This window comes from Apium graveolens, chromosome 3 (assembly GCF_009905375.1).
Source record: "Apium graveolens cultivar Ventura chromosome 3, ASM990537v1, whole genome shotgun sequence".
Taxonomy (NCBI): Eukaryota; Viridiplantae; Streptophyta; class Magnoliopsida; order Apiales; family Apiaceae; genus Apium; species Apium graveolens.
The window spans coordinates 211,102,122-211,123,983 of NC_133649.1; the positions used below are offsets into that span (position 1 = coordinate 211,102,122).

The 21,862-nt window shown below is 35.7% G+C and overlaps 1 protein-coding gene across 2 annotated transcripts; it reads left to right on the forward strand.

Moving 5' to 3' along the window:
- The first annotated feature begins 265 nt into the window (after positions 1 to 265).
- Positions 266 to 20,443, forward strand: LOC141713069 (nuclear-pore anchor). 2 transcript variants are annotated; one of them, XM_074516300.1, is made up of 48 exons: positions 266 to 733; positions 823 to 969; positions 1,837 to 1,935; positions 2,046 to 2,174; positions 2,257 to 2,349; positions 2,434 to 2,499; positions 4,635 to 4,724; positions 4,818 to 4,895; positions 5,111 to 5,220; positions 6,070 to 6,190; positions 6,398 to 6,490; positions 6,681 to 6,729; positions 7,782 to 7,885; positions 7,958 to 8,026; positions 8,292 to 8,435; positions 8,519 to 8,623; positions 8,728 to 8,841; positions 8,978 to 9,056; positions 9,503 to 9,546; positions 9,640 to 9,713; positions 9,926 to 10,028; positions 10,132 to 10,266; positions 10,393 to 10,491; positions 10,567 to 10,608; positions 10,689 to 10,742; positions 10,895 to 11,074; positions 11,163 to 11,210; positions 11,350 to 11,391; positions 11,865 to 11,948; positions 12,039 to 12,113; positions 12,218 to 12,402; positions 12,490 to 12,592; positions 13,212 to 13,328; positions 14,284 to 14,376; positions 14,585 to 14,743; positions 14,820 to 14,873; positions 15,431 to 15,544; positions 15,639 to 15,716; positions 15,797 to 15,946; positions 16,025 to 16,096; positions 16,182 to 16,337; positions 16,428 to 16,481; positions 16,614 to 16,701; positions 16,788 to 16,864; positions 16,951 to 17,079; positions 17,303 to 17,404; positions 18,063 to 18,240; positions 18,701 to 20,443. In XM_074516300.1, exons 1-48 carry the CDS (start codon positions 428 to 430, stop codon positions 20,011 to 20,013), a joined length of 6,198 nt encoding a protein of 2,065 aa, XP_074372401.1. In that variant the 5' UTR covers positions 266 to 427; the 3' UTR covers positions 20,014 to 20,443. The 2 variants fall into 2 exon arrangements, with proteins under 2 accessions (XP_074372401.1, XP_074372402.1); XM_074516301.1 differs by having other exon boundaries at positions 11,883 to 11,948.
- Positions 20,444 to 21,862: the final 1,419 nt, after the last annotated feature.

Here is a 21,862-nt window from a genome sequence, read left to right on the forward strand (position 1 = left end):
GTAAGTCGTGTCCTGTCTAAAATTGCCGGGTTTGGTTTTGATAACCTAATTATAGATTAAAATGTTGCAACTAATCTTTCTTCGTATTGAATTTGATTTTCAATTTCTAACCATGTACAATTTTTTATAGATAAGGTATGAATATAAATAAATAAAATACATAAAAAAATGGAAGTAGCAATTTAACAATTTAACAGCCATTTAATTTATTTTTAAAATACATAAAAAAATCTGGAATTAGCAACACGAACGGTCGGGCTACAAAATAAATAAACTCCGCTCCTTGCTACCTCCCACTCCCAAATTTCCCTTTCATCTCTTACTCTGATGCATAAACCCTAGCTTTCTATTTCTCAGATTAAATAAACATCACAAAACTACTCATTCATACAAATCGTGTACGTATTTACAATTACAATCGTCGGAGATGCCGATTTTTCTATCGGACGAAGAGTTCTCTCGGTGTTCGCACGACGGAGCTCTGGTGGCGGAGAAAGCGGACTCGTATATTAGAGATTTGTTTAATCAATTAGAGACGGTCAAAGCTCAGGCTGATGCGGCTTCTATTACGGCGGAACAGACTTGTTCTATGCTTGAACAGAAGTATGTTTCACTCTCTGGAGAGTTCAGTGCGCTACAATCTCAACAGTCGCAGCTTCAGACTTCTTTCGATATGCGTGTTGCGGAGATTGCACAGCTTCAGGCCGATAAGCGCCAGACTTATTTGCAATCGGTGAGAGTTTGTTTTGATTTAGCTTTTTAGGTTTTTGTGATTAGTTTCTGTTGTTGAAGCTGACTGTGTTTTGTTTGTTGTGAGAGTAGATTGAGAAAGATGGAGTGATCGAGAGGTTGAATACGGAGTCGTCGGAGTTTCATAAGTCTAAGAGACAGTTGCTGGAGTTGTTGGAGCAGAAGAATATTGAGATTAGTGAGAAAAATGTCACTATGAAGAGTTACCTTGATAAGATTGTGAGTTTTTTTTTTAATTTTGTATTGTTTACTCAGGAAGCCTAGGTGAATGTGTTGGCTGGTTATGAGCCTGTAAAATGAAACTTAAATGTGGCATGTATGATCTTTCAATGTTCCTGCATCATTTCTACGATTATGCTTTCACAGCAGTATGTATTCTAATGTTTTGATTTTGACCAACTTCTAGTATAGAATAATATAAGGTTAGTATTTCTCACCGGATTTTTGGGGTACCAACTGTGATCAGTGCCAGTAATGACTTGATTAAGATGCATATAATCTACTGGTTAAGTTGTGATAAACTCGTATAATATCTTTCGTAGTTAGAAACTAAACCAAACCTAAACTATGCCAATGTCCCACTTGGAAGTATCACAAAATTTAAATGTGGCATGTATGACCTTTGAATGTTTCTGCATCATTTCAACAATTATGCTTTCACAGCAGTATGTATTTTAATGTTTTAAATCTGACCAACTTCTAGTATAGAGTATTTTAAGGTTAATATATTCCACGGATTTTTTTTTGGTAATAATTGTGATCAGTGCCACTAATGACTTGATTAAGATGCATATAGTCTACACGTTAAGTTCTGATGAAATTGTTTAACGTCTTTTATAGTTAGAAATCAAACAAAACCTAAACTATGCCAATGTTCCACTTAGAAGTAGGGTGCTAGTTATACTAAAACGTAATCCCTTCTGTTGTCAGTGATATCTCAAGCAGTGTGCTACATCTTTTAATGTTTTCAGAATAGGGGCTGAAGACTAGTTATTTTTTTTAACCAAGTCCTATCATGATGAATCATTTTGCTTCCCTGCCTCATATTATACTAAGGCATTGTATTTATGTGCTGGCATTTTAAAGGTAAACTTGACTGACAATGCTGCCACGAGGGAAGCCAAACTGTGTGATGCTGAAGCAGAGCTGGCGCGCTCTGCTGCTCATTGCGCTCGTATTTTACAGGTTCAATTTTATGTAAATATTTACACTTCTAGTGTTGTCTGCTAATTATGTAGTCCTTGTTGATTAGTTGATTTTTCTGTTTTGACCATTTAATACTTTGACACGAGCAGGAGAAAGAGCTTATTGAAAGACATAATATTTGGCTTAATGATGAGCTGACGGCAAAAATTAATAGTTTCAATGAGCTTCGTCGAGCACATAATGAATTTGAGGCTGATATGTCTTCTAAGCTTGCAGATGTAAGTATTATTGGTGAGTGCTACTTGTATGCCATTTTCTAATTATTTTCCTAAAAGTGGTTCTTCTATTTTATTTAATTAGGCTGAGAAACAGTACAATCATACGTGTGGCTCTTTGGAGCGAAAGCAAGAAAGGGTTAAAGATCTGGAGTTGCAGCTGACATCCTTGCAAGAGGTTAGTGCCATGTTATGGTCTCTTTAATGTCTGCTTGGAATTCTGAATATTTGTTATTCACATGCGTCCTGCTGACCTATGAAGGAGTTGTGTTCTACAAAGGAAGAGGCTGCATCTGCTGAGGAGCGATTTCAGAAGGAAGTTGCTACGGTAAATTTACCTGCCTTAATAGCTTTTCAGATAGTTTCTAAAATTCTTTTGTTAAATGAAGTAAAGTATGTGTTAGTAAATGATGCGTCGAACAGTGATGCTAAATAACTCACTGAACAGAAGTTAATTTTTTCATCTTGAATTTTCAATCTTGAAAATCTGAAATAACCTTCCAATTACTAGGGAATTAGTGTGTTGTTTTTAGTACTTCTGTAGGAAGGCTCATGGTGTGCAATCTTTCAGTTACCAACTCCCTTGGTAGTTGGTAGGCATTAGGCCCATGACTTGAAGTTTTGTTGCTAAATCGTATGTCAAACCGGGATGTGTTTTGAAGCATTTCAGAGGCTAAATAATATGTATGTGAAGATTAAAGATTCTATCTATGAACTTAGTTGTTTAATGAGATACGTGAGTCTGACTATCGGTTATGCTCTAATTACAATTTTGTTGCAAGAAGCTCAGGGTTTATGTGTGAAAAAAAGCAAGTACGGGATCCCTTTTAAATACACATTTGGAAAATAGGGATGACTTGTGGGAAATGTTTGATTTGTGTTAAGTTTTGGTCAGGTAAGCGGATATGCTATTTTTCCTATATATATATATATTAAAGGAACCCTCGAGATGTTAATTGTTCTCTGGCCATGGTGCCATTTATGAAAGTGAAAACAAAAACAAAGTGTTGGGGGAACTTGGTAGAGCAATAAAAATATTTATGATCACAGATTTACTCGGATTTAGTTATTTGAAAAAGGCGGAGGATAAGAGATTTTTATTATGTTGCACGGGGACTCTAATGTACTGGAATTATAGTATACTCGAAGATGCTGCTGAAATATGGGTTTTAGGGCCATTAATTGTCTACATGGAATCTTGTAATGGTTATGCGTACCTTTGAGTGGTGGATGTAGGGTCAGGTGTCTGAGTTATTATCATGTCAATTTGCTGGTTATTGGTTTTAGTGTTAGTGTGATGTCAATTTGAGGTGTTCTGGAAAGCAGGGGTTCGCCACTTAGGTGACGAACTGTGTATCCCTCCGTGCAGGGGTGCGGGAGTACGCCGGAGTGCGGCCGAGTGCGTACGGGATTCGCCGCCTGGCGTATCTCGGAATTTTAGGGCAGAAACATGGCGGGTTGCGGCAGAGGGGGTGCAGCAGTGGCAGAAGTTGTAAATTCCGACCTTGATTTTTGACGATATTCTTTCTCGGACGTCTTCATCTTCTTCATAGTTGATAAGAGGGTTATATTGGGGGTTATCTATTGTATGTTGACGTATGTATATTAGTACTTTATGAGGAAACAAAAGTCAATAAAGTAGAATTTTGGTTACTGGTCACTCAACTAACATGGGTGGCACGGTTTTCTAGTTAAAAATAATATTAATACTGTTATAAACTGAGTGGTGAGTGCAAGTAGTTAGTCAGGAGTTGTCGGATGTGCCACAGGCCCACAAATAATAAAGAGTTAGGCAGGGAATAAGGTTACTTTAAGTAATTGCAGGTATTATTACCCCAGGTATCTTGCTATAAATCAACTGAATTTGAGAATTTTTTCATTTTTATGTATTTATTTAAATAGATATTAAATTATCTTAAATAAGAAAATAATAATATATTAAAAATATCAGATATATATAATATATATTTAAAAATATTATTTTATTTGCCGTATCCCGCCGCACCCGAATCCCCATATTTTCAAATTTAACGAATTCGCGAATCCCCGCACCGCGTATCCCCGCACCCGCATCCGTGCTTCCTAGGAGGTATTCAATAAAGAAAACCTTTTTCTTTTGTTTAGATAAATCCGTTTGTACTTGAAATTTAAAATCACTTTCTGTAGTTATTGTTACAATTGTGCTCAAATATGTTTGTTTATGGAAACTGATGTATAAACATATTTATGCATTTGTATGTACATATTAGTAACCAATAGTATAAATAAAAATTCGAAAACAGCTGCCTTTTTTCTTTATACCTTCAGTTTTGCGCTCTATAGATTCTTATAATATAAATTTACAAAACTAGTTTAAATATACTCAAGATTTCATGCCCAGTACAAAAAGTATCCATTGAAGTCCCTTTTCTTGTTGACACATCTATTTGGCATCAATGTCTTTTATTGCTCACGTCTGTGCAGTTAACAAAGCTTGTTGATCTGTACAAAGAGAGCATAGAGGAATGGTCTAAAAAGGCTGGAGAGCTAGAGGCTGTGATCAAGGCTTTGGAGGTTAGATTATCTACTGTATATTGTCAGATATATGATTGTACCTTGTATGTCTGGAAGTTGTTTGAAGTCATTTGATCATGCTTTTATTTGCAGACACATTCTAGTCAAGTTGAAAGTGATTATAAAGAAAAGCTTGACAATGAAGTTTCTGCAAAGAAAGAGTTAGAAAAGGTATGCAGTTGGCTGGTATCTGTAATGTATCCATTGTTTTAACTCTCAAAAGATCAATAATCTGCCTTACTAGTATTAAGAAAATAGCTTGGTATTGGCCAAGTTCACAAGCTAAATATATGAATTTATGTTTATGTGTAATTTGCAAGTAAACTTTGTTTCTAGTTTATTGATGTTGACAGTTGGCACATTGCCGCTTACATGATATTTTACAGGAAGTTGCATCCTTGAGGGAGAAACTTGAGAAGTGTGAAGTACAGCTGGAAAGTGCTAGGAGTTCAAGTGAAATGAATCTTATAACTTTGGGGGCTGCTAGCCATAAAATGTAAGTCAGTTTCAATGATCATACCTGAATAATCTCTATGCAGTTTTTCTCCTAAGAAAATTTAACAAACTCGACCAAGCACTGCACTTGAATTTATACATTTATTAACCAAGGCTGATGGTTGAGGTTTGTATTGAAGCATTATCTGAGACATTTTATGAGGATAGGTTCTTTGCTTCTTAAAACAAAATGAATAAATACATGATACTTATAAGTTACTATTTTAAATTTTTGAGTAGAATTTTTTTTACTTGTGAGTTGTTATTTGCTTGAATAGTTTAATTTTAGATGTGTGTAACTTATAAAGGCACCTATTAAAGTTAAAATTCAAATGGACCATTTCCAATTTTAAGTGGATAATATTTATTTGTATGTTCCAAAAATACGACACATAGTATAATACCTGATGCATTCATAGGTATGTAATGATATGTTACTTGATTAAATTATGTTGCATACTTGCATCCTTTGAAAATTTTGCATTTATTGTTTTGGTGTCAGATACTTTTAGAATGCAGCATTACAATTGCAAGATATTTGTTAAAATGGTAAAACCTACAATTTATTCACTTAATTTGCAGTTTTAGTCTTTAGATGTTGGTTCTTTCTCCCTAGTTTAATTAAAGTGAAATTTTAACTTGGTGGGTTAATCTATGTGTAAGGGTTGCAATGCTGAATTCTCCTTAGAGATGGATCCATAGGTCCGTCATTTTTCACGTTCAACAGCTAATGGTCTTGTATACAGTTTTGTTGCTCTTGTTATTCTGTTAGGGACATGTGACTTTGATTCTTTATTGATTGTATTTTATGATCGAGCAGTACTACATCTAGTGTTTTTTCTTGTCACAGATGGGCTGACACAGAAGAAACAAGTAAAACAGCTGAGGGTAATAATATGCTGGTGCCTGCTATTCCTGCAGGAGTTTCAGGAACAGCATTAGCAGCTTCACTTCTACGAGATGGATGGAGTGTATGCTACTTGCCTTTTTATTTTTTTAAGCTTCTTTTTTATTTTTTATATAAGAATTTTCGTTAGGAGATGGTGTTTGTGCTTTCACGGCTGTCATTGTGATCACAAACCTGGGCAAGGGTGCTTATCATTAAGCAACTATTCTTCTGTCTTTCCTACTTTCCCTTTTCTTTGTTTATTCCAATTTGCTACTTTTATCATCTGTAGCTAGCCAAAATGTATGCCAAATACCAAGAAGCTGTTGATGCTTTACGGCATGAAGAATTAGGTAGGAAGGAGGCCCAGGCGATAATGGAGCGGGTACAGTCATAATCATTCATATAATTGGCATGACATGATTTCATTGATGTTTTTTTGCTTAATATTACATGTTTGATATGAAATGGTGCCTGTGCTTATTCATGTATAAATGTTTATGCTGTTCATTGTTGATCTAAGGGCTTATGCAAGCTACTCTCAGTTATTTATTTTCATTATATTCGTTATATAGGTCCTATATGAGATTGAAGAGAAAGCTGGTCTAATATTGGATGAACGAGGTATGTGCATACATGTAATTGAGTTTTTTTCTCTGATTAGTTGACTTAATTTGTTGTAATGCGCAAAATCCACACCTAGTCGAGGCTGCTTAATGTGTATACATAGTAATTTACGAAATATTGCCATTTTATTATATTATGGGTTATTTCTTGTGATTTGATTTATATATAATTTGTCTTTTGCTCAGCTCTATTTTTGTCTTTGTTATTCCTGGAGGCTTACCTTAATATTTGTTAGTACAAATGTGAGTATTGCAACATGTCTTGCATTTGTTTGGATATAATTAAATTTTGTGGGCAATGTATACGTTTTTTTTGAAAATAAACGATGTACAGGTCTCTTTATTTTTTTTTGGGGGGGGGGGCTGTGATGGTTAAGAGGTTAGAAACCTGGGGGGGGGGTTTATAATCCCAAAAGAGTTATTTTTTGATCAATCTTGAGTTCTCCATCCCTTCAATTATATGTTGATACTGTTGCATCCTAATAAGAATTTTACATGACTTCTGCTGCATGATTTAAAATTAAAAAGCTTCCTTCTCTCGATAACTTCTCTTTAGATTTAATTTACTCTGTTAAGTTATTAAAAATATGATTATTGGTTTATTTTAATGATGATATCAACTTTTTTCAAATAAAATCATCAAAATAAAATAAGTAGTTTAAAAAAGTACCTCCTACCAACTTTTGAATTTAAGCTGTTTTTTCAACTTTTAAGTCATTTTCCAATTTATTACACAAACAAAATTTTTTTTTACTTCAAGGTGAAAAATTAGTTTAAGCTCCGGCTTAAAGCTTTAACCAAACTGGAACTTTGCATCTTGCTGCAGTGCAATGTGAAGCAAAGATTGAAGTATTGATTTGCACTATTAGTGTCAAGTAATGGCTGTTTTGTTGTCTCTGCAAAAGAGAATTGGCTATTGAAACTTCACTTCAATTTGCGAATGAACGAGTCTGTTACCTATGTTTGAAAGCACACATTATGTGAATTCATGTTAAGGGTACAGTGTCGTTGCGACTGTTCAATCATGCAATTGGCTGTATTGTTTTGCAGCGGAACATGAGAGATTGATGGAGGCCTACTCCGCAGTTAACCAAAAATTGCAGCATTCCCTATCAGAACAAACTAGTTTACAGAAAACAATCCTGGATTTGAAGGTTTGTTGGTTATTTAGCTCCTCTCTTTCACCAAAATAAGTCTATATTTTGTGCTCATGCATGTTGTTTCAGGCGGATTTGAAGAGGCGTGAGCGCGATTTTGTTGTATCACAGAAAGAAGTTGTCGACCTCCAGAAACAGGTTTTCTTTTGTAGTGATAGCTATTCTTCGGTCTGATTTATGGCTAATTAATAGTATCTTTTTGTGACCAAGATGCAATATTTTCTGGAAAGGTCTAGCTTCAGCTGAATATTCCAATGCTAACATTTACTTCAATCTATAAGTTATTTCAATAATTGCATGTACTGTTCATTTCGTTATCTGGCATCGTCGAATGTGATGTATTTTGCATCTGCACTATGGTTAATTGCTGGATGCAAGCTTAATTGGTTTCCTTTTTTGTCAGGTGACGGTGCTCCTAAAAGAATGTCGGGACATACAGCTTCGATGTGGGTCTGCCAACAGTGACCTTGATGGGGAAGCCATGAAAATTTCTGCTGATCAGATAATGGCCGAGTCTGATGCTCAAAGGGTTATATCTGAGCGTCTGGTATGCTCAATCGGTTGTGGCACACAAGTATTAAGTATTAGTGAAAATAATTTACAGATTTGATGAGTTTTATTGCTTAACAGGTGACTTTTAAGGATATGAATGGATTAGTTGAACAGAATACCCAGTTGCGTAGCCTCGTTAGGAGGCTATCCGACCAGATTGAGAACAGAGAAGCAGAGCTGAAGGTAACCTTTGTCAAACTTCTTTGTTTACTGTAAATCTTATGTACGTTTTACATGTTTTATATACCTTCTATATTATCAAAAATCATGTTTCTTTCCAATATCAGGTAAACTTTCAGGAGGAACTCCAAAAACATTTGGCCGAAGCTGGCTCCAGAGTTGATGCAGTATTAGCTAGAGCTGAAGAGCAAGAGCGCATGATAGAGTCTCTTCATGGTTCGGTGAGAGCCTACTAATCAGTCTAAGTTTTGGGCTTATTTGGTTGATACTACGTTAATGTTTTCATCTCATAAAGGCGGAAATAATGTAGAAGACAGCTGTTCTGATTTTGCTTTGCATCCTTTTCTATTTGGACAGGTGGCTTTGTACAAAAAGTTATATGAGGATGAACAGAAACATCACTCTTCATCTCCTAGCTCACCGGACGCTCTTCCTGGTGCTCTTTTGCTTCCATTTATAATAGTCATTGACTTTCGTTATTAATCATTTCCTTGACGTTTTGGCTGCTATTGATGCTTAGGCTTGTAATCTATAGTTATTATTTGCACTATAAATTTCCTTTGTGTTTCATTTGCATGGTGTAAGCTGGTATGTTCCATTTGTCATGGTCATAAATGAGGGAATGTGTCTGTGTTTATCCTGTGTTTATCCTTCATCTTTGGTGTACAATTGTATTATCTTATTTACTTGCCATATATGTTAGAAATGGATTTTGATTAGCCAAATTTTAGAATATAGTACCTCTGTAATGCTCCTTCCTCCCTCGGGAAACGTCTTTCTGTATGATGCATGTTCATGTTTGAGATTATGACCCTTCTCTCAAATTGGCCCAGTACATGTTTTCTCTTTTTCATTGCTTATAATGTTTTTTTGTGCTCTCAGAAAGTCGAAGGAATGTCGTCAGGCTTCTACAGGAAAGCTCAGAGGTGAGACTGAGTTTGTTTTTTAATTGACTATTTTTTTTGTTTAATGCTGGTTCGAGTAGTTTTCACACATTCATGCACATCTACATACTGCAGGAAGCTTTAAGAAAAGCTCACGAGCAGGCATATGCACGGGTGAAGAGTCTTGAAGAAGAGTCGGCCAAATTAAGGTACATCTCCCTCTCTCTCTCTCTCTCTCTCTCTCTCTCTCCCTCTCTCACTTAGTCGAAGTCGCCTATCCATTCTCCTTGTTAATTTGGGATTATTGAGCCTGGATGTCAGAATAGCCATTTGCTTATCTTCGTAAAATTGTGAAAGGGTAACCTTTTATAATGCTTTTATACTTTAATTCTCATTTCTGCTTTTATTTACATGTGAGAAGGAGTGAGCTTGTGACACTAAGAATGGAGCGAGACAAAATGGGTTTAGAAGCAAAGTTTGCACAGGAAAAACTTCATGGATCTATGAAAGAGTTCCAACACCAGGTGAGCATTTGTTGAACTTGTGCAAATTTCATTTTGTCTTTACTTTTTCACATTACTGTTTGCTTGCAACAATCTGTTTATCTTCACTGTTATCCTATGACAGAGAGCTGATATGGATAACCTTATTTCAAGAAATATCGAGTTCCAACGACTGTTAGTCCACTATCAACAGAAAGTGCGTGAAAGTTCAGATTCTATACAGGTTGCTGAAGAACTTTCAAGAAAGCTGTCTATGGAGGTGAACTTTATTTTCTTTATATTGCTGATATTTGTTGAAGAATTTTATTTTTACTTGGCTAGTTATATTTCCTATCGTACTATTACTATTTATTATTTAACTATTAACGAAATTGATTGCATGCAGGTATCTGTCTTGAAACAAGAAAAGGAAACTTTAATGAACTCTGAAAAGAGAGCTTCAGATGAAGTTCGTAGTTTGTCAGAGAGGGTTCATCGATTACAGGTTTCCTCATAAAATTTGTAATATGGCTCGTAAATGTGTAGTCCTAATTTATTGACAAATTAATTTATTGTGTAGGTTACTCTAGAAACAATTCAAAGTACAGAAGAAGTTCGTGAGGTAGCCTTTTTTTTGGTACATCATTTTTATGTCAACCTTTTTACTTGAATAATTTTTAATGACTTCTCTTGGATCTGTAGGAAGCCAGAGGCAGCGAGAGGAGAAAACATGAGGAGTATATTAAACGAATAGAGGTGATGTGTTCTCTGGTATCTAGTACTTAAATTGTACATCATTTAGGGTTTCTTCTGGCAGAAGCTATTATTCCATATTGTTAGCCACTTAACCTATGTAATTTATCTTGTGCACTTCTAGCTTAACAAATGCTGAGATGTAATATATGCAGAAAGAATGGGCTGAGGCAAAGAAAGATCTCCAGCAAGAGCGGGATAATGCTCGCACCTTAAGACTTGAAAGAGAAGGTTCCTTAAGTAGTGCCATGAAACAAGTGGAAGACAAGGGGAAAGAATTAGCAAATGCTTTGCATGCTGTAGCTACAGCTGAATCAAAAGCTGCTGTTGCCGAGGTTTGGAGATTTTTCGTGGCAGTTTTGTCTTTTACTGGTCTTTTTTAATATCTCTTAATTTTCACAATTAAGTACATGTTGAATCTAGGCCCGGCTTTCTGATCTGGAGAAGAAGATCAAGTGTTCAGAAATAAAGGTAATTTTAGAACTTCTGATTTAACTCTATAACAAGAATGTGGACTTGTTTGAATCAAGTTTGGTGGATAGTGTCTTACCAACTTCACTGCTAGCCTGAAGTAGTAGTTATGTTTGCTATTGTGTTTGTTTCTTTGCAGGTCTCTGCAAATGATGAACACTTCCAAGGTTCAACTGATGAGGTGTGTATTTTTACTTGCATTTTTTCAAGCATCATGCATGCAAGTGGCTTTCAGTAAGCACTCGTTATAGGTATTTTGTTTTCTGTTTTAGTTTATCTTTACCTGAGTGGTAAAATAGGTAGAGCTAAAATTGGTAGTTGCTTCCTTTTTTGCACGTGAGACAAAAGTTATAGGTTCACATATTAATTGACCAGGCTGCAGACTAGTTACGAAAATTTACCCATGTTATGTATCTTTCTTGTGAGCTATAGATTTGTATCAAAACTTTGTAAGAGCAAAGGACTAATGGAAAATAGACACATCATTGTAAAGAGGAAAAAAAACTGTAATATTAATGTTAAAGGAATACAAAATTTTCAAAAGTTATCTTAGACTTAATGTGATTTGTTGAAGTTTGTGTAATTTATGTGAGATATACATGCTCTGCTATGAAGAGCTACGGGAACAAGTGCTTATCCTTTATGCTTATTCAGGCTGTTGCTGACTTGCAGTCTGCAAAAGAAGAGATTCTTAAGTTGAAAGAAGAAGTGAAGCTTAGCAAAGACCATATGCTACAGGTGCTTACAATTCATATTGAAAATTTTCAATTTAGCGATGACTGATTGAGTGATGAACTATATCTGAATTGGAGTGCTTGTTAATGGCAGTATAAGGCAATAGCACAGGTGAATGAATCTGCTCTTAAACAGATAGAAATTGCTCACGAGAACTTCAAAGTAGAGGTAGATAGCAGCTATTGTTACATATTATGTGTTCGTAATTGAATATATCTTTTTTTTTCCTATCAATTTTTGTATTATTCAAGCATGGTGAAATTACTTGTCAGGCGGATAAATTAAAGAAGTCTCTCGAGTCAGAGATCACATCGCTCCAGGAAAGGGTCAATGAACTCGAGGCTGAGTATAGTATAAAGAGAAAAGAAGCAGCATCTGCAGCTGCACTTCAAGAGGAAATTTATGCTTCTTCGTTGTCTGAAGTTGCCCTGCTAAAGGAAGAAATATCATCAAAAATGTTTGTTAATCAGGCAACTTTGTCTTTTCATTTATTTTTTTTGTTTTTCTTTTCTTTTGGATTGTCACGGTTGAGCTCTCCACACAGGTCCCAGATTACGATTTTGGAGACACAGCTATTGGCTATGAAGGATAGTTTGGAGGAGGAGCAGCAAAAGTGGCGGACTGCTCAGAACAATTATGAAAGACAGGTCACATAATACCTCAAGAATTTTTATGATAGTAATATGTGTAGACTGTATATATTTAAATTAGCAAGTCAAATACTTGTTGCGGAAGTTAACTGGGTCAAATTAAAGAATTAGTATATGCTTTCGTTGGCCTACCCTAATGTTATATAATTATTTTATTAATTATATTTTTCAAGCCCCATCACTTTTAAAAATTAATGTCCTAATTGTGCTAGTTTGATAACTGCAAAGCTGGTGCATGTTTTGATAATGTTGAAGTTGTAATGCACTTTCTCAATCAGTAACTCTTTGGTGGAATGAAAGTTACCTCGACTGACTAAAGGGCTTTTGCCCTAGGTTGGGCGCTGGCCCTACGGCCCATGCCCCTCACCCTTGGTAAATTATGGGTAGTTCTTGGCGAGACTGTTATGTAAATTAGTGGGGGATTTCTTGAGATAGCTGTTAGATTCCTATGTTGGTAGTTCTCGAGAGGACCCAGTGTCGAAAGCCTTACTGTTGGTAGTTGCTGCTTTTTAAGTGTCTGTTATTACCTTACATTCTGATCTTGGTGTTCAATATGTCCTCTAACCTGTAATAATATCCATGCATATCTCGCTTAGTGATTTTGTGTTGTATTCAGGTTATACTGCAGTCGGAGACTATACAAGAGTTAACAAAAACATCGCAAGCTCTGGCATCACTACAAAAGGAAGCATCAGACCTTCGCAATGTCACAAACTTGCTTAAGGCCGAAAATGTATCTTTCTAGTCCGAAGTAGCTTTGTGTGTTAGTTGTTTGCTAGGGGTTACTATGAGGATTAATTTATATACTATGCAGCAGAAGTTGGATGGATTTACATCATTGTAGTGTTTTAAACTTTGATGAGTTTGAAATCATTGAACTGCATGCCAGATGGAATAAATTGGGTGCCCTAGCATGTCCAATTGTATCCTAAACGGTGTGCTATATCTATAAATATGACAAACTAAAATTTGTTAATCCAATGTGCTACATATTGTGCTAAAATAGCACAATCCTATAGTTTGTGCTGTATATAGAACAAATTATAGCGTTGTGCTATATTTGCTACATCATCTATTTTAAAAGTAGAGAGAAGAGAGTAAGTTAAATTTAAAACAAGTTAGCTATATTTCGAAGTATGCATTGGAGATAACGTGCTATTTTAGCACTTTTGGTGCTAAATTTTAACAATAACTACAACTATTTTTGCTCTAATCTAGCAGTATTATGTTAACAAAATAGGAGCTTGACAAGTATCTGTACTTCTTAACGATACCTGCTTTGTTTTTTGAGTATGATATATCCAGTCTTCTTGCGGTTCCAGTAGCAGTATTTTGTGTGACCCTATATTTTATAATTTTACATCTTCAAAAATAGAACAATTATGACTTCTGTCCCACATAAAAACATGCAAGTTAGATTTTTTGGGGAATTCCTCTTCTACTGTACTACTAAAGGAAATAGATTCTTTACATTTGGGTTTGCTTTTGGTAACTTGGATGGTAGTCAAATGCTTATTTCATGGACTCAGATTCAGTTTTTCTGTGTTTGGTTCTCTATTTCTTCTAGTGTAGTAAGCAGTAAGTTATGTTTGTGATTTTTGTAAAGTTGGCACATTGTTTAACAAAATGCTATATTTGTTGTGTTATACCCTCCTGATTTTTTTACTGATCTAGCACATGTATGACAGAGTGACTTGAAAGCCAAGTGGGAAACAGAGAAGCTGATGCTTGAAAATTTAAAGAGTGAAGCAGAGAGGAAATGTAATGAAATTAACGAGCAGGTATAGTGCAAAAACAGAATTTTTTTTATAGTCTGTGGAAACTGGCAGTTAGATACTTCTTATTAATGAAACATTCAGGTGCTTGTTCATTACTTAGAGTATGCTATGTCCTTTCACTTCAGTGTATAGATTAGTGGCACAGAATTTTTTCTGTAATCCCTTTTTCGCTCTACTCTGTATGGTAACGGTGATACTTTTTGCACTTCAGAATGTGATTCTTCATAGTAGACTTGAGGCCTTGCACATTAAGTTAGCTGAGAGGGAACATGGTTCGGCTGGAAATTCGTCCAGAAATGTTGACCAAGATTTTCCTGGTGATGCTGGTTTGCAGAATGTGGTGAAATATCTGCGACGGACAAAGGAAATTGTGAGAGTTGCGCCTAATCTTTGTTGATTGTTTGCATTTTGAGGGTTCACTAATGCTCTTGTTTGCTAATTTTCAGGCAGAGACAGAGATTTCTCTGTTAAAACAGGAGAAATTTCGGCTGCAAGCACAGGTTAGTGCACCTATATATTTATATTCTGTGAGGTTAAATTACTCTTTAACTGTATTTCTACCTAATATTTTTTTTTCTTCCCTATTTTTGTACATTCTTTATGTCTGCAAATTTTTTAAGGATCTATGTTTAATTGAGTTGTTTAAATCTTTTGTGAGATTTGTTACACAAGTACCTTCACTCAATCCTTCCTTTCATTAATAATTTTGCAACAAACAGAGCAGACGAGATGATTGACCTATTCAGTTGTTTTCATATTCATTATTTCGGGATAAAAAGAATCAAAAGAAAAAGGTTTTTTTCGAGTACGGCAGCAAACAGACACATTTCTTCTTGTTATTTGGAGCACTTAGAAGAATCTGGGATCTCTATAGTTTTTTACCATTTGGTTTCTGTTACTCATTTCTGTTAGTATAAGCTCGTGAATGTGCATCACTTGGTAATGGTTTTTCCATCTGTATGATCCTTGTCTGTATCCTCCTTGCTTCACGTCATATTCATGAACTGTTGCCAAGATGAATTTATTGTGGGTTATATATTCTGTATTTATTATACAGCTTGACAGTGCTATAAAGACGGCAGAGACATCCCAGGCATCACTTCGAGCTGAGCGAGAAAATTCACGAGCATTGTTGTACTCAGACGAAGAGTTCAAGTCGCTTCAACTTCAGGTTTTACTTACCGTGGGAAATGATGTTTCTTGTTCCCTCGTTGACTTTTAATCTGCTTGTTTTATCACACCCTGTTCTGTTTAACTATGAACAGGTCAGGGAGATGAACCTGCTTCGTGAAAGTAATGCCCAACTCAGGGAGGAGAACAAGCATAACTTTGATGAATGCCAGGTTTGTAGTAGATACACTCGGACTATATAGGATGTCATGCTAGCGGCTTTTATTAACAAGCATTGTTGTCATATTCACAGAAGCTACGTGAAACTTCTCAAAAAGCGAAGACTGAAATTGAGAATTTAGAGACAAAAATTGCAGTGAGAGAGAATGACGTGAAAGCTCTGAAAAAAGAGAAGGAAATACTAGAGATGGAGAAGGAGCACCTCGAGAAGAGGGTTCATGAGGTAATCCATTATATTAATTGTTCAGAGTTTTTTTTTCATTTAACTCTTTGGTTTCTTAAATATCATTTATTGTTTAAGCTGCTTGAGAGATGTCAAAATATCAGTGTAGAGGAATATGATCGCATGAAAATAGATATTCAGCACATGCAGGTAATCCCAGTTCTCTTTCCATTTACTTTGTTGAAGTACATTAATGTACTGGTGTATCATATTCTCTTTAACCTCTTTCCATCAGCTAAATTTAAAGGGTAAGGATTCCCAGTTACAAGAAATCCAGAGATCCATCTCCGAGAAGGAAGAACAGATATTGCACTTGGAGCAAGAAGTGGGAAGAAGCAGAAAGGAACTAGATGACAGAGAGAAGCGAGTAAATGAACTCCTGAAAGTTGAGGTACTCTAGACCAGCCACCTGACTACAACTAGGTTGCTGTGATTACAACCTAACATGTATAAGATGAGTAATCAATTGCTTTAAATGCAGGCATCTCTGAAGTCTGATGTGGAAAAGCAGAAGAAAATGTCGTTGCACTTAAAGGTTTACTGAGATGTTGCATTCTCTTCTTAGTGTCAGATCCACATGTTATGATGCACACTCATAGTTGGTGGATTTTAGATTCTTGATAAAATTCTTAGTTTTGTTTCTTATGTTTTCTTAAATATTATGCAGAGGAGGTTAGAAAACTTATCCAAGGAAAAGGAAGAATTGAGCAAAGAGAACCAATCTTTGTCCAAGCAGTTAGAGGACTTTAAGCAAGGTGGATATTTTATGGCCATAAGCTACTCTTTTGTGCCATCATCTGCCCACATGCTTGCTTGATTCATTGTTTATTTTTTATAATAGGAAAGAGGAATGTTGCTGATGCTCTAGGTGAACAGACTATGAGAGAAAAAGAGAAAGAGAAGGATACTAGAATCCAGGTTTGTTTATATTGATCATCCTTATAATTTATCTCTATGGTTTTCTTTTCATCCTCAAACCATTCATGGTGTAAATTAATGAATAGATGCTTGAAAAAACTGTGGAGAAGCTGAGAGATGACTTGAGGAAGCAGAAGGATGAGTATAAAATGGAAAAAAGCCAGCGCATAAAAACCCAAAACACAATAAGAGAATTGTGTCATCCTATTAATCAGGTACATATAGTTAATATAAATGTTCGTGGTTAGTTGCTCTGGTTTTTGTATTCTTTATATTTTCTGTACTAAGAAATAAAACTTGATATACTTCTTTGTTGGTAAGGCATGAACAATTCTAAATTTCGAACATTATTTTTTTCAATTTCTTATATGAAATTTTGTTTCTACTTTCTTGTTAGACTCATATGCATCATAATCTAATTACTTGTGTGTAAATTAGGAAAAGAAAAAGCTGGAAGAAGAGCTAACAAAACATAAGCATGCTCTGAGGATTGTTTCAGAAAAAGTTCAGACGCTGAATCATGGTGGTAGTCAGCCAGAGGTTTGTTATTACACCGAGCATATGATGTATTTTTTCTCCCTGGCTTATTTATCTTCCTACTTATCATGCATACTCAACTGTGAAAAAGCACCCAAAGTAATAATCTAGATGCAAACAAACTCTTATTGAATTCATTTGTCCTGTTAGATGCGTGTCTCTTCCCAAACATTAAGGTGTAGAAATTTCTTGAATTCGTACCCCCTGTTAGATGTCTTGTCTCTTCCAGAACATTAAGGTGTAGGGGATAAAGCCACTAAGTGGATCATTCCAACATTTTGTACTTGGTTATATATATTTAATCTAGTGGTTTGTACATGTAACATGCAGTGCCTTGCAGTTTACATTCACCCATATACTATGTTTCAAATTAGTGAGGGTTTTAAATCACTTTGTGAAGTTGATTCACTAAATGCCTTGATCACCAAAGTCCAATGGTGAAGTAACACATTGTCAACTGTGTAATTGACTTCTATTATTTAACTATAATTTGTGTGTTTCTAAACAAAAAGTTCGACTTTCCATTTTATGATAACCTTCTTCATGGTAATTTGAATACTAGGAACTATTGATGTTGAAAGCTTGACGCCTTCAACTATTGTCATGTCTTTTTTAATACTGTTCTTCCTGACACATTTGAAATCTGTATTGATGATCCCAGGGAACACCGGCTGTTCAGGTATTTTCTGGAAACCTCTTGGATGAGATGGCTACTGCTTATCTACTGTCGATTGAGAATTTTGAGCAGTTTGCACAGCCAATTATTAGCGTAGTTGAACATCCTGCTCCTGCAGATTCTTCCGTAGCTGCAGACATCCTGGGTTCAGGATCTTCTTCAGGTTCCCATCTTTTCCGAAGTTAATTCTAGCATGTGTAGGACAGTAGTCTAAATATGTAACTGCCATCCTTAGTGAAAGTGTTAGATTAAAGGCCTTCAGAACCTTAAATTTTTGCTTCACTTACCCACACTTTACATTGTGGTAACACTTGTTTCCACTTGATGCGACAAATCACATCGTCTGTTACTCTTTAATGTTTTAGAACTTGTTAATTTTTTGTGGTAATCTCAATGATTTCAGTAGTGTCTTTTGAACATAGAAAAATTTGTTTTTGGTCACCTCTTGTTGCCACATTCTTCCATTGATAAACTTGCACTTCTATTATATGTTTTAATTAAATTTATGTCCCAGCCCCTCTTTCATTTATTAAACTTTTAATTAAATTTATGTCCCAGCCCCTCTTATATTTTAATGTTTATTGCCATAATTTCTTGATGTAAACAAGTGTCAATATCAACAGGTCACACAGTCCCTATACCCGCTTCAGCTCAAGTACCCCCTTTGTCAGGCATCCCTCCAGCAAAAACAGCGGAAGAAAGAGAGAGGAGGGCAAATTTAACGAAACAATATGCTGACTCTCGTAAAGCTGGGAGGAAGTTGGTCCGTCCTCGTATTGTGAAACCTGAAGAACCTCCAGCTGATACTGAAATGTCTGAAGCAGAGGAACCTAACAATGGTGGAAAGCCTACATTATCTCAGAATGTTGAAACTCACTGCAATCCTACTTTATTGACCCAACCTGCTACTCGGAAACGCGTATCTACCTCGGAATTGCAAGAAGAGGCAGCTATTGCACATGATAGTAATACGGAGCTCTCTGCACCTCTACAAAAGAAGTCTAAAGGTTTAGATTTCTCTATTGAGGGCGTAGAATCACAATCTTCCCCGATTATTGAAACCCCTAAACTCCCTGCCGTTGAAGCTTCTGTTGATGTCACTGCTTTACCTCATGGTTCCAAAGAGGAAGCTAGTGCTGGTTGGAAGGATGAAATGGAGACCATTGCCGAGCAGGCTGAGCTGTCAAAATCTGATGGTCAGAATGAAGTGGAGCTGCAGAATGAGATAGCTATGGGCGAAGAGGTTTCGGCCGGACCTAGTGACACAGCGGGACAAGACCTTCATCCGTTTACCGAGGGTGAGCATGAGGAACCATTAGCAGAATCTGGAAGTGATCGGGAAGAGGGTGAACTTGCTGCTGATGGTGGGGATCTTGAAGGTGCCGGAAGTCCAGAACCAGAATGTCAATATGAGGAGGTGGAAGCTCCTGATGATTCACCTGATGAAACGGTTGTTCCTGTAACTGATGATATTGAGGCAATAAGTTCCCCTCAAGTTGGGGATGACAGCAAGAATGAAGAAGGTGAGATAATGGAAGAGACTGTTGAACCATCTGATAGATCAACTGGGGTCACTGATCTGGCAGCTGCGGAAGGTGAACAAATTGCTACAATTTTAGATTCTGGGGGGAGAACTTCGAGTAGTGCTGCCATAACTGGCATCACAGACCACGGGAGCATTGTTGTGCCGGCACATGACGAAGTAAATCAGGCATCACCTTCTCGTAATAGGTCACCATCTGTTGAGCAGGTGTCGCCTGCTAATAAGAGCTCAACCACTATCAATTTATCTGAGAGAGCAAAAGAAATGTCTGCGCTAAGGCAGCGTCCACAAGCTCGTGGGGGTTCTACATCAGTAGCTAGAGGGCGAGCAAGAACAATACGAGGGCGTGCTCCTCCCCGTGGTTTCCGTGGGCGTGGAACATCTGGTCAATAAGGCTAATATAGCAGCTGGCTTTGTAGATGAAGAATTGAATTTTCGTGGTAGTGTCATCAGTAATATATTACAGTAGATAGAGAAAATATGGCTTCCGCTCTGCGAAAGAAATTCCTTTCTCAAACAAGAATCGAGAAAAATCATTAGCAGCAAGATATCTTATGGAGTAATGGCAACTGCACAATTTTCGGGGGGTCTCTTTACAGCTAACAAATGACTATTTTTGCTGGTTTTTCGAAGCTGTGAAGTTTTATTTTATCATGAATCTTGTTGGTAAGAAAAGCTTTGTTAACTTGTCTACTTTTGCTAGATGTGAAGAAGTTAGCTTTACGTATTTTTGTACATGATCTTATGTTCTTATTTCTCGTGCAATTTTGTTTTTGAATGCAATATTCAGTAATATATGTCATTTATGTTTCTTTCACCAGAAGGATAGGTATGTGCACTTGGGTATATTTAGGTAAATTCTTAAATAGAAACTGATATTAGCTTCGGAACTAAACCTTCAATGATTTTTGGAGTTATAAATGGAGATAGCTAAATAATTCATTTATGTACCCATTATGCATTTATGTTGTGCAAGGCAAATAGCATCTTACCCCTCCAGTTTTTGCTGCACTCTGACCATGTATATGACCTTAGAGCATCCAATGGTTGACACCCGAAGTGTGCCAACTTAGGGTGTCAATTTTGTAACATAATCAAAAATATAATATTTTTAAATTCCTTTTCTTCAATATCATTTTTAGTATGGTTTTTTTAAAAAATACTTCAATAATTGATATCCTAAGATGTCAACTTTACTAATTCAATAAAAAAAATACCTAATAGAAGTATATTAGAGAAAATATATTTTATGCTCCTTTGGGATTACATGAGACCAAAGTGAAGTTGATACCCCATTTATGGCATGTCAATTTTTGACACCCCAAATTGGCATACCATGCCAACTTATTTGGCATCACAGTGGCCGGTCTTGGAGTAAAATTGGCATCTCATGCCAACTAATTTGGTATCATAATGGCAGATCTCAATTCCAATGAACTGCTAATAACATGTCCAACCATGACATATCAAATGATGTTGACACCTCTTTTGGCATCCTACATTGGAGTTCCTCTTATTAAAGATAAGTGTCGTGTTAGATATACCAAATCCGGTATCAAAATTTTATTTTAAATAACGTGGCATTGGTTAATTTTGTTTCAAATGATGTGACATTTGTTTGGGTTATGTTATTGGTGAGATTCCCGTGAATGCAAGGTGTTCTAAAGATAAGATGTATGATGCCCAATTTTTTATTTTATTTATGTTTTATTTATAACTAAGATATAACCCGTGCGATTCACGGTTATTTTTATCATTATATATTATAAATATAATTTTAATATATTGTTGTTAGGATTCAAACCTTATATCCCTAGTATAATTTTTTTTCAATGCATCACAGTTATTTTTATTATTATATACCGTACATTATAATTTTAATATATTACTGGTAGGATTCAAATATTATACTTCTTGTATAATAATTTATAAGATTAGATCTAACGGTTCTCATCAGTTTTGATCCGACGGGTATGGATTGAGTGATCAATAACCAACAATCAAACTTTAATATTTCGTATATAATATAATAGTATATATGAATATGATGCCTTGTTAAATAAAAATATATTTTTTATTTATAAATTCAAACTACTCTCATTTGATTATACGAATATTTTAAATTTATAATATATTAAAAATGATTCGAACTATGAATGTATTTTCTAGTTCGAATAGGATGCCACCTAATCTCGCGCATCTCATCATCGTTAGATAATAATGCAATTTTTTTTATAAATGC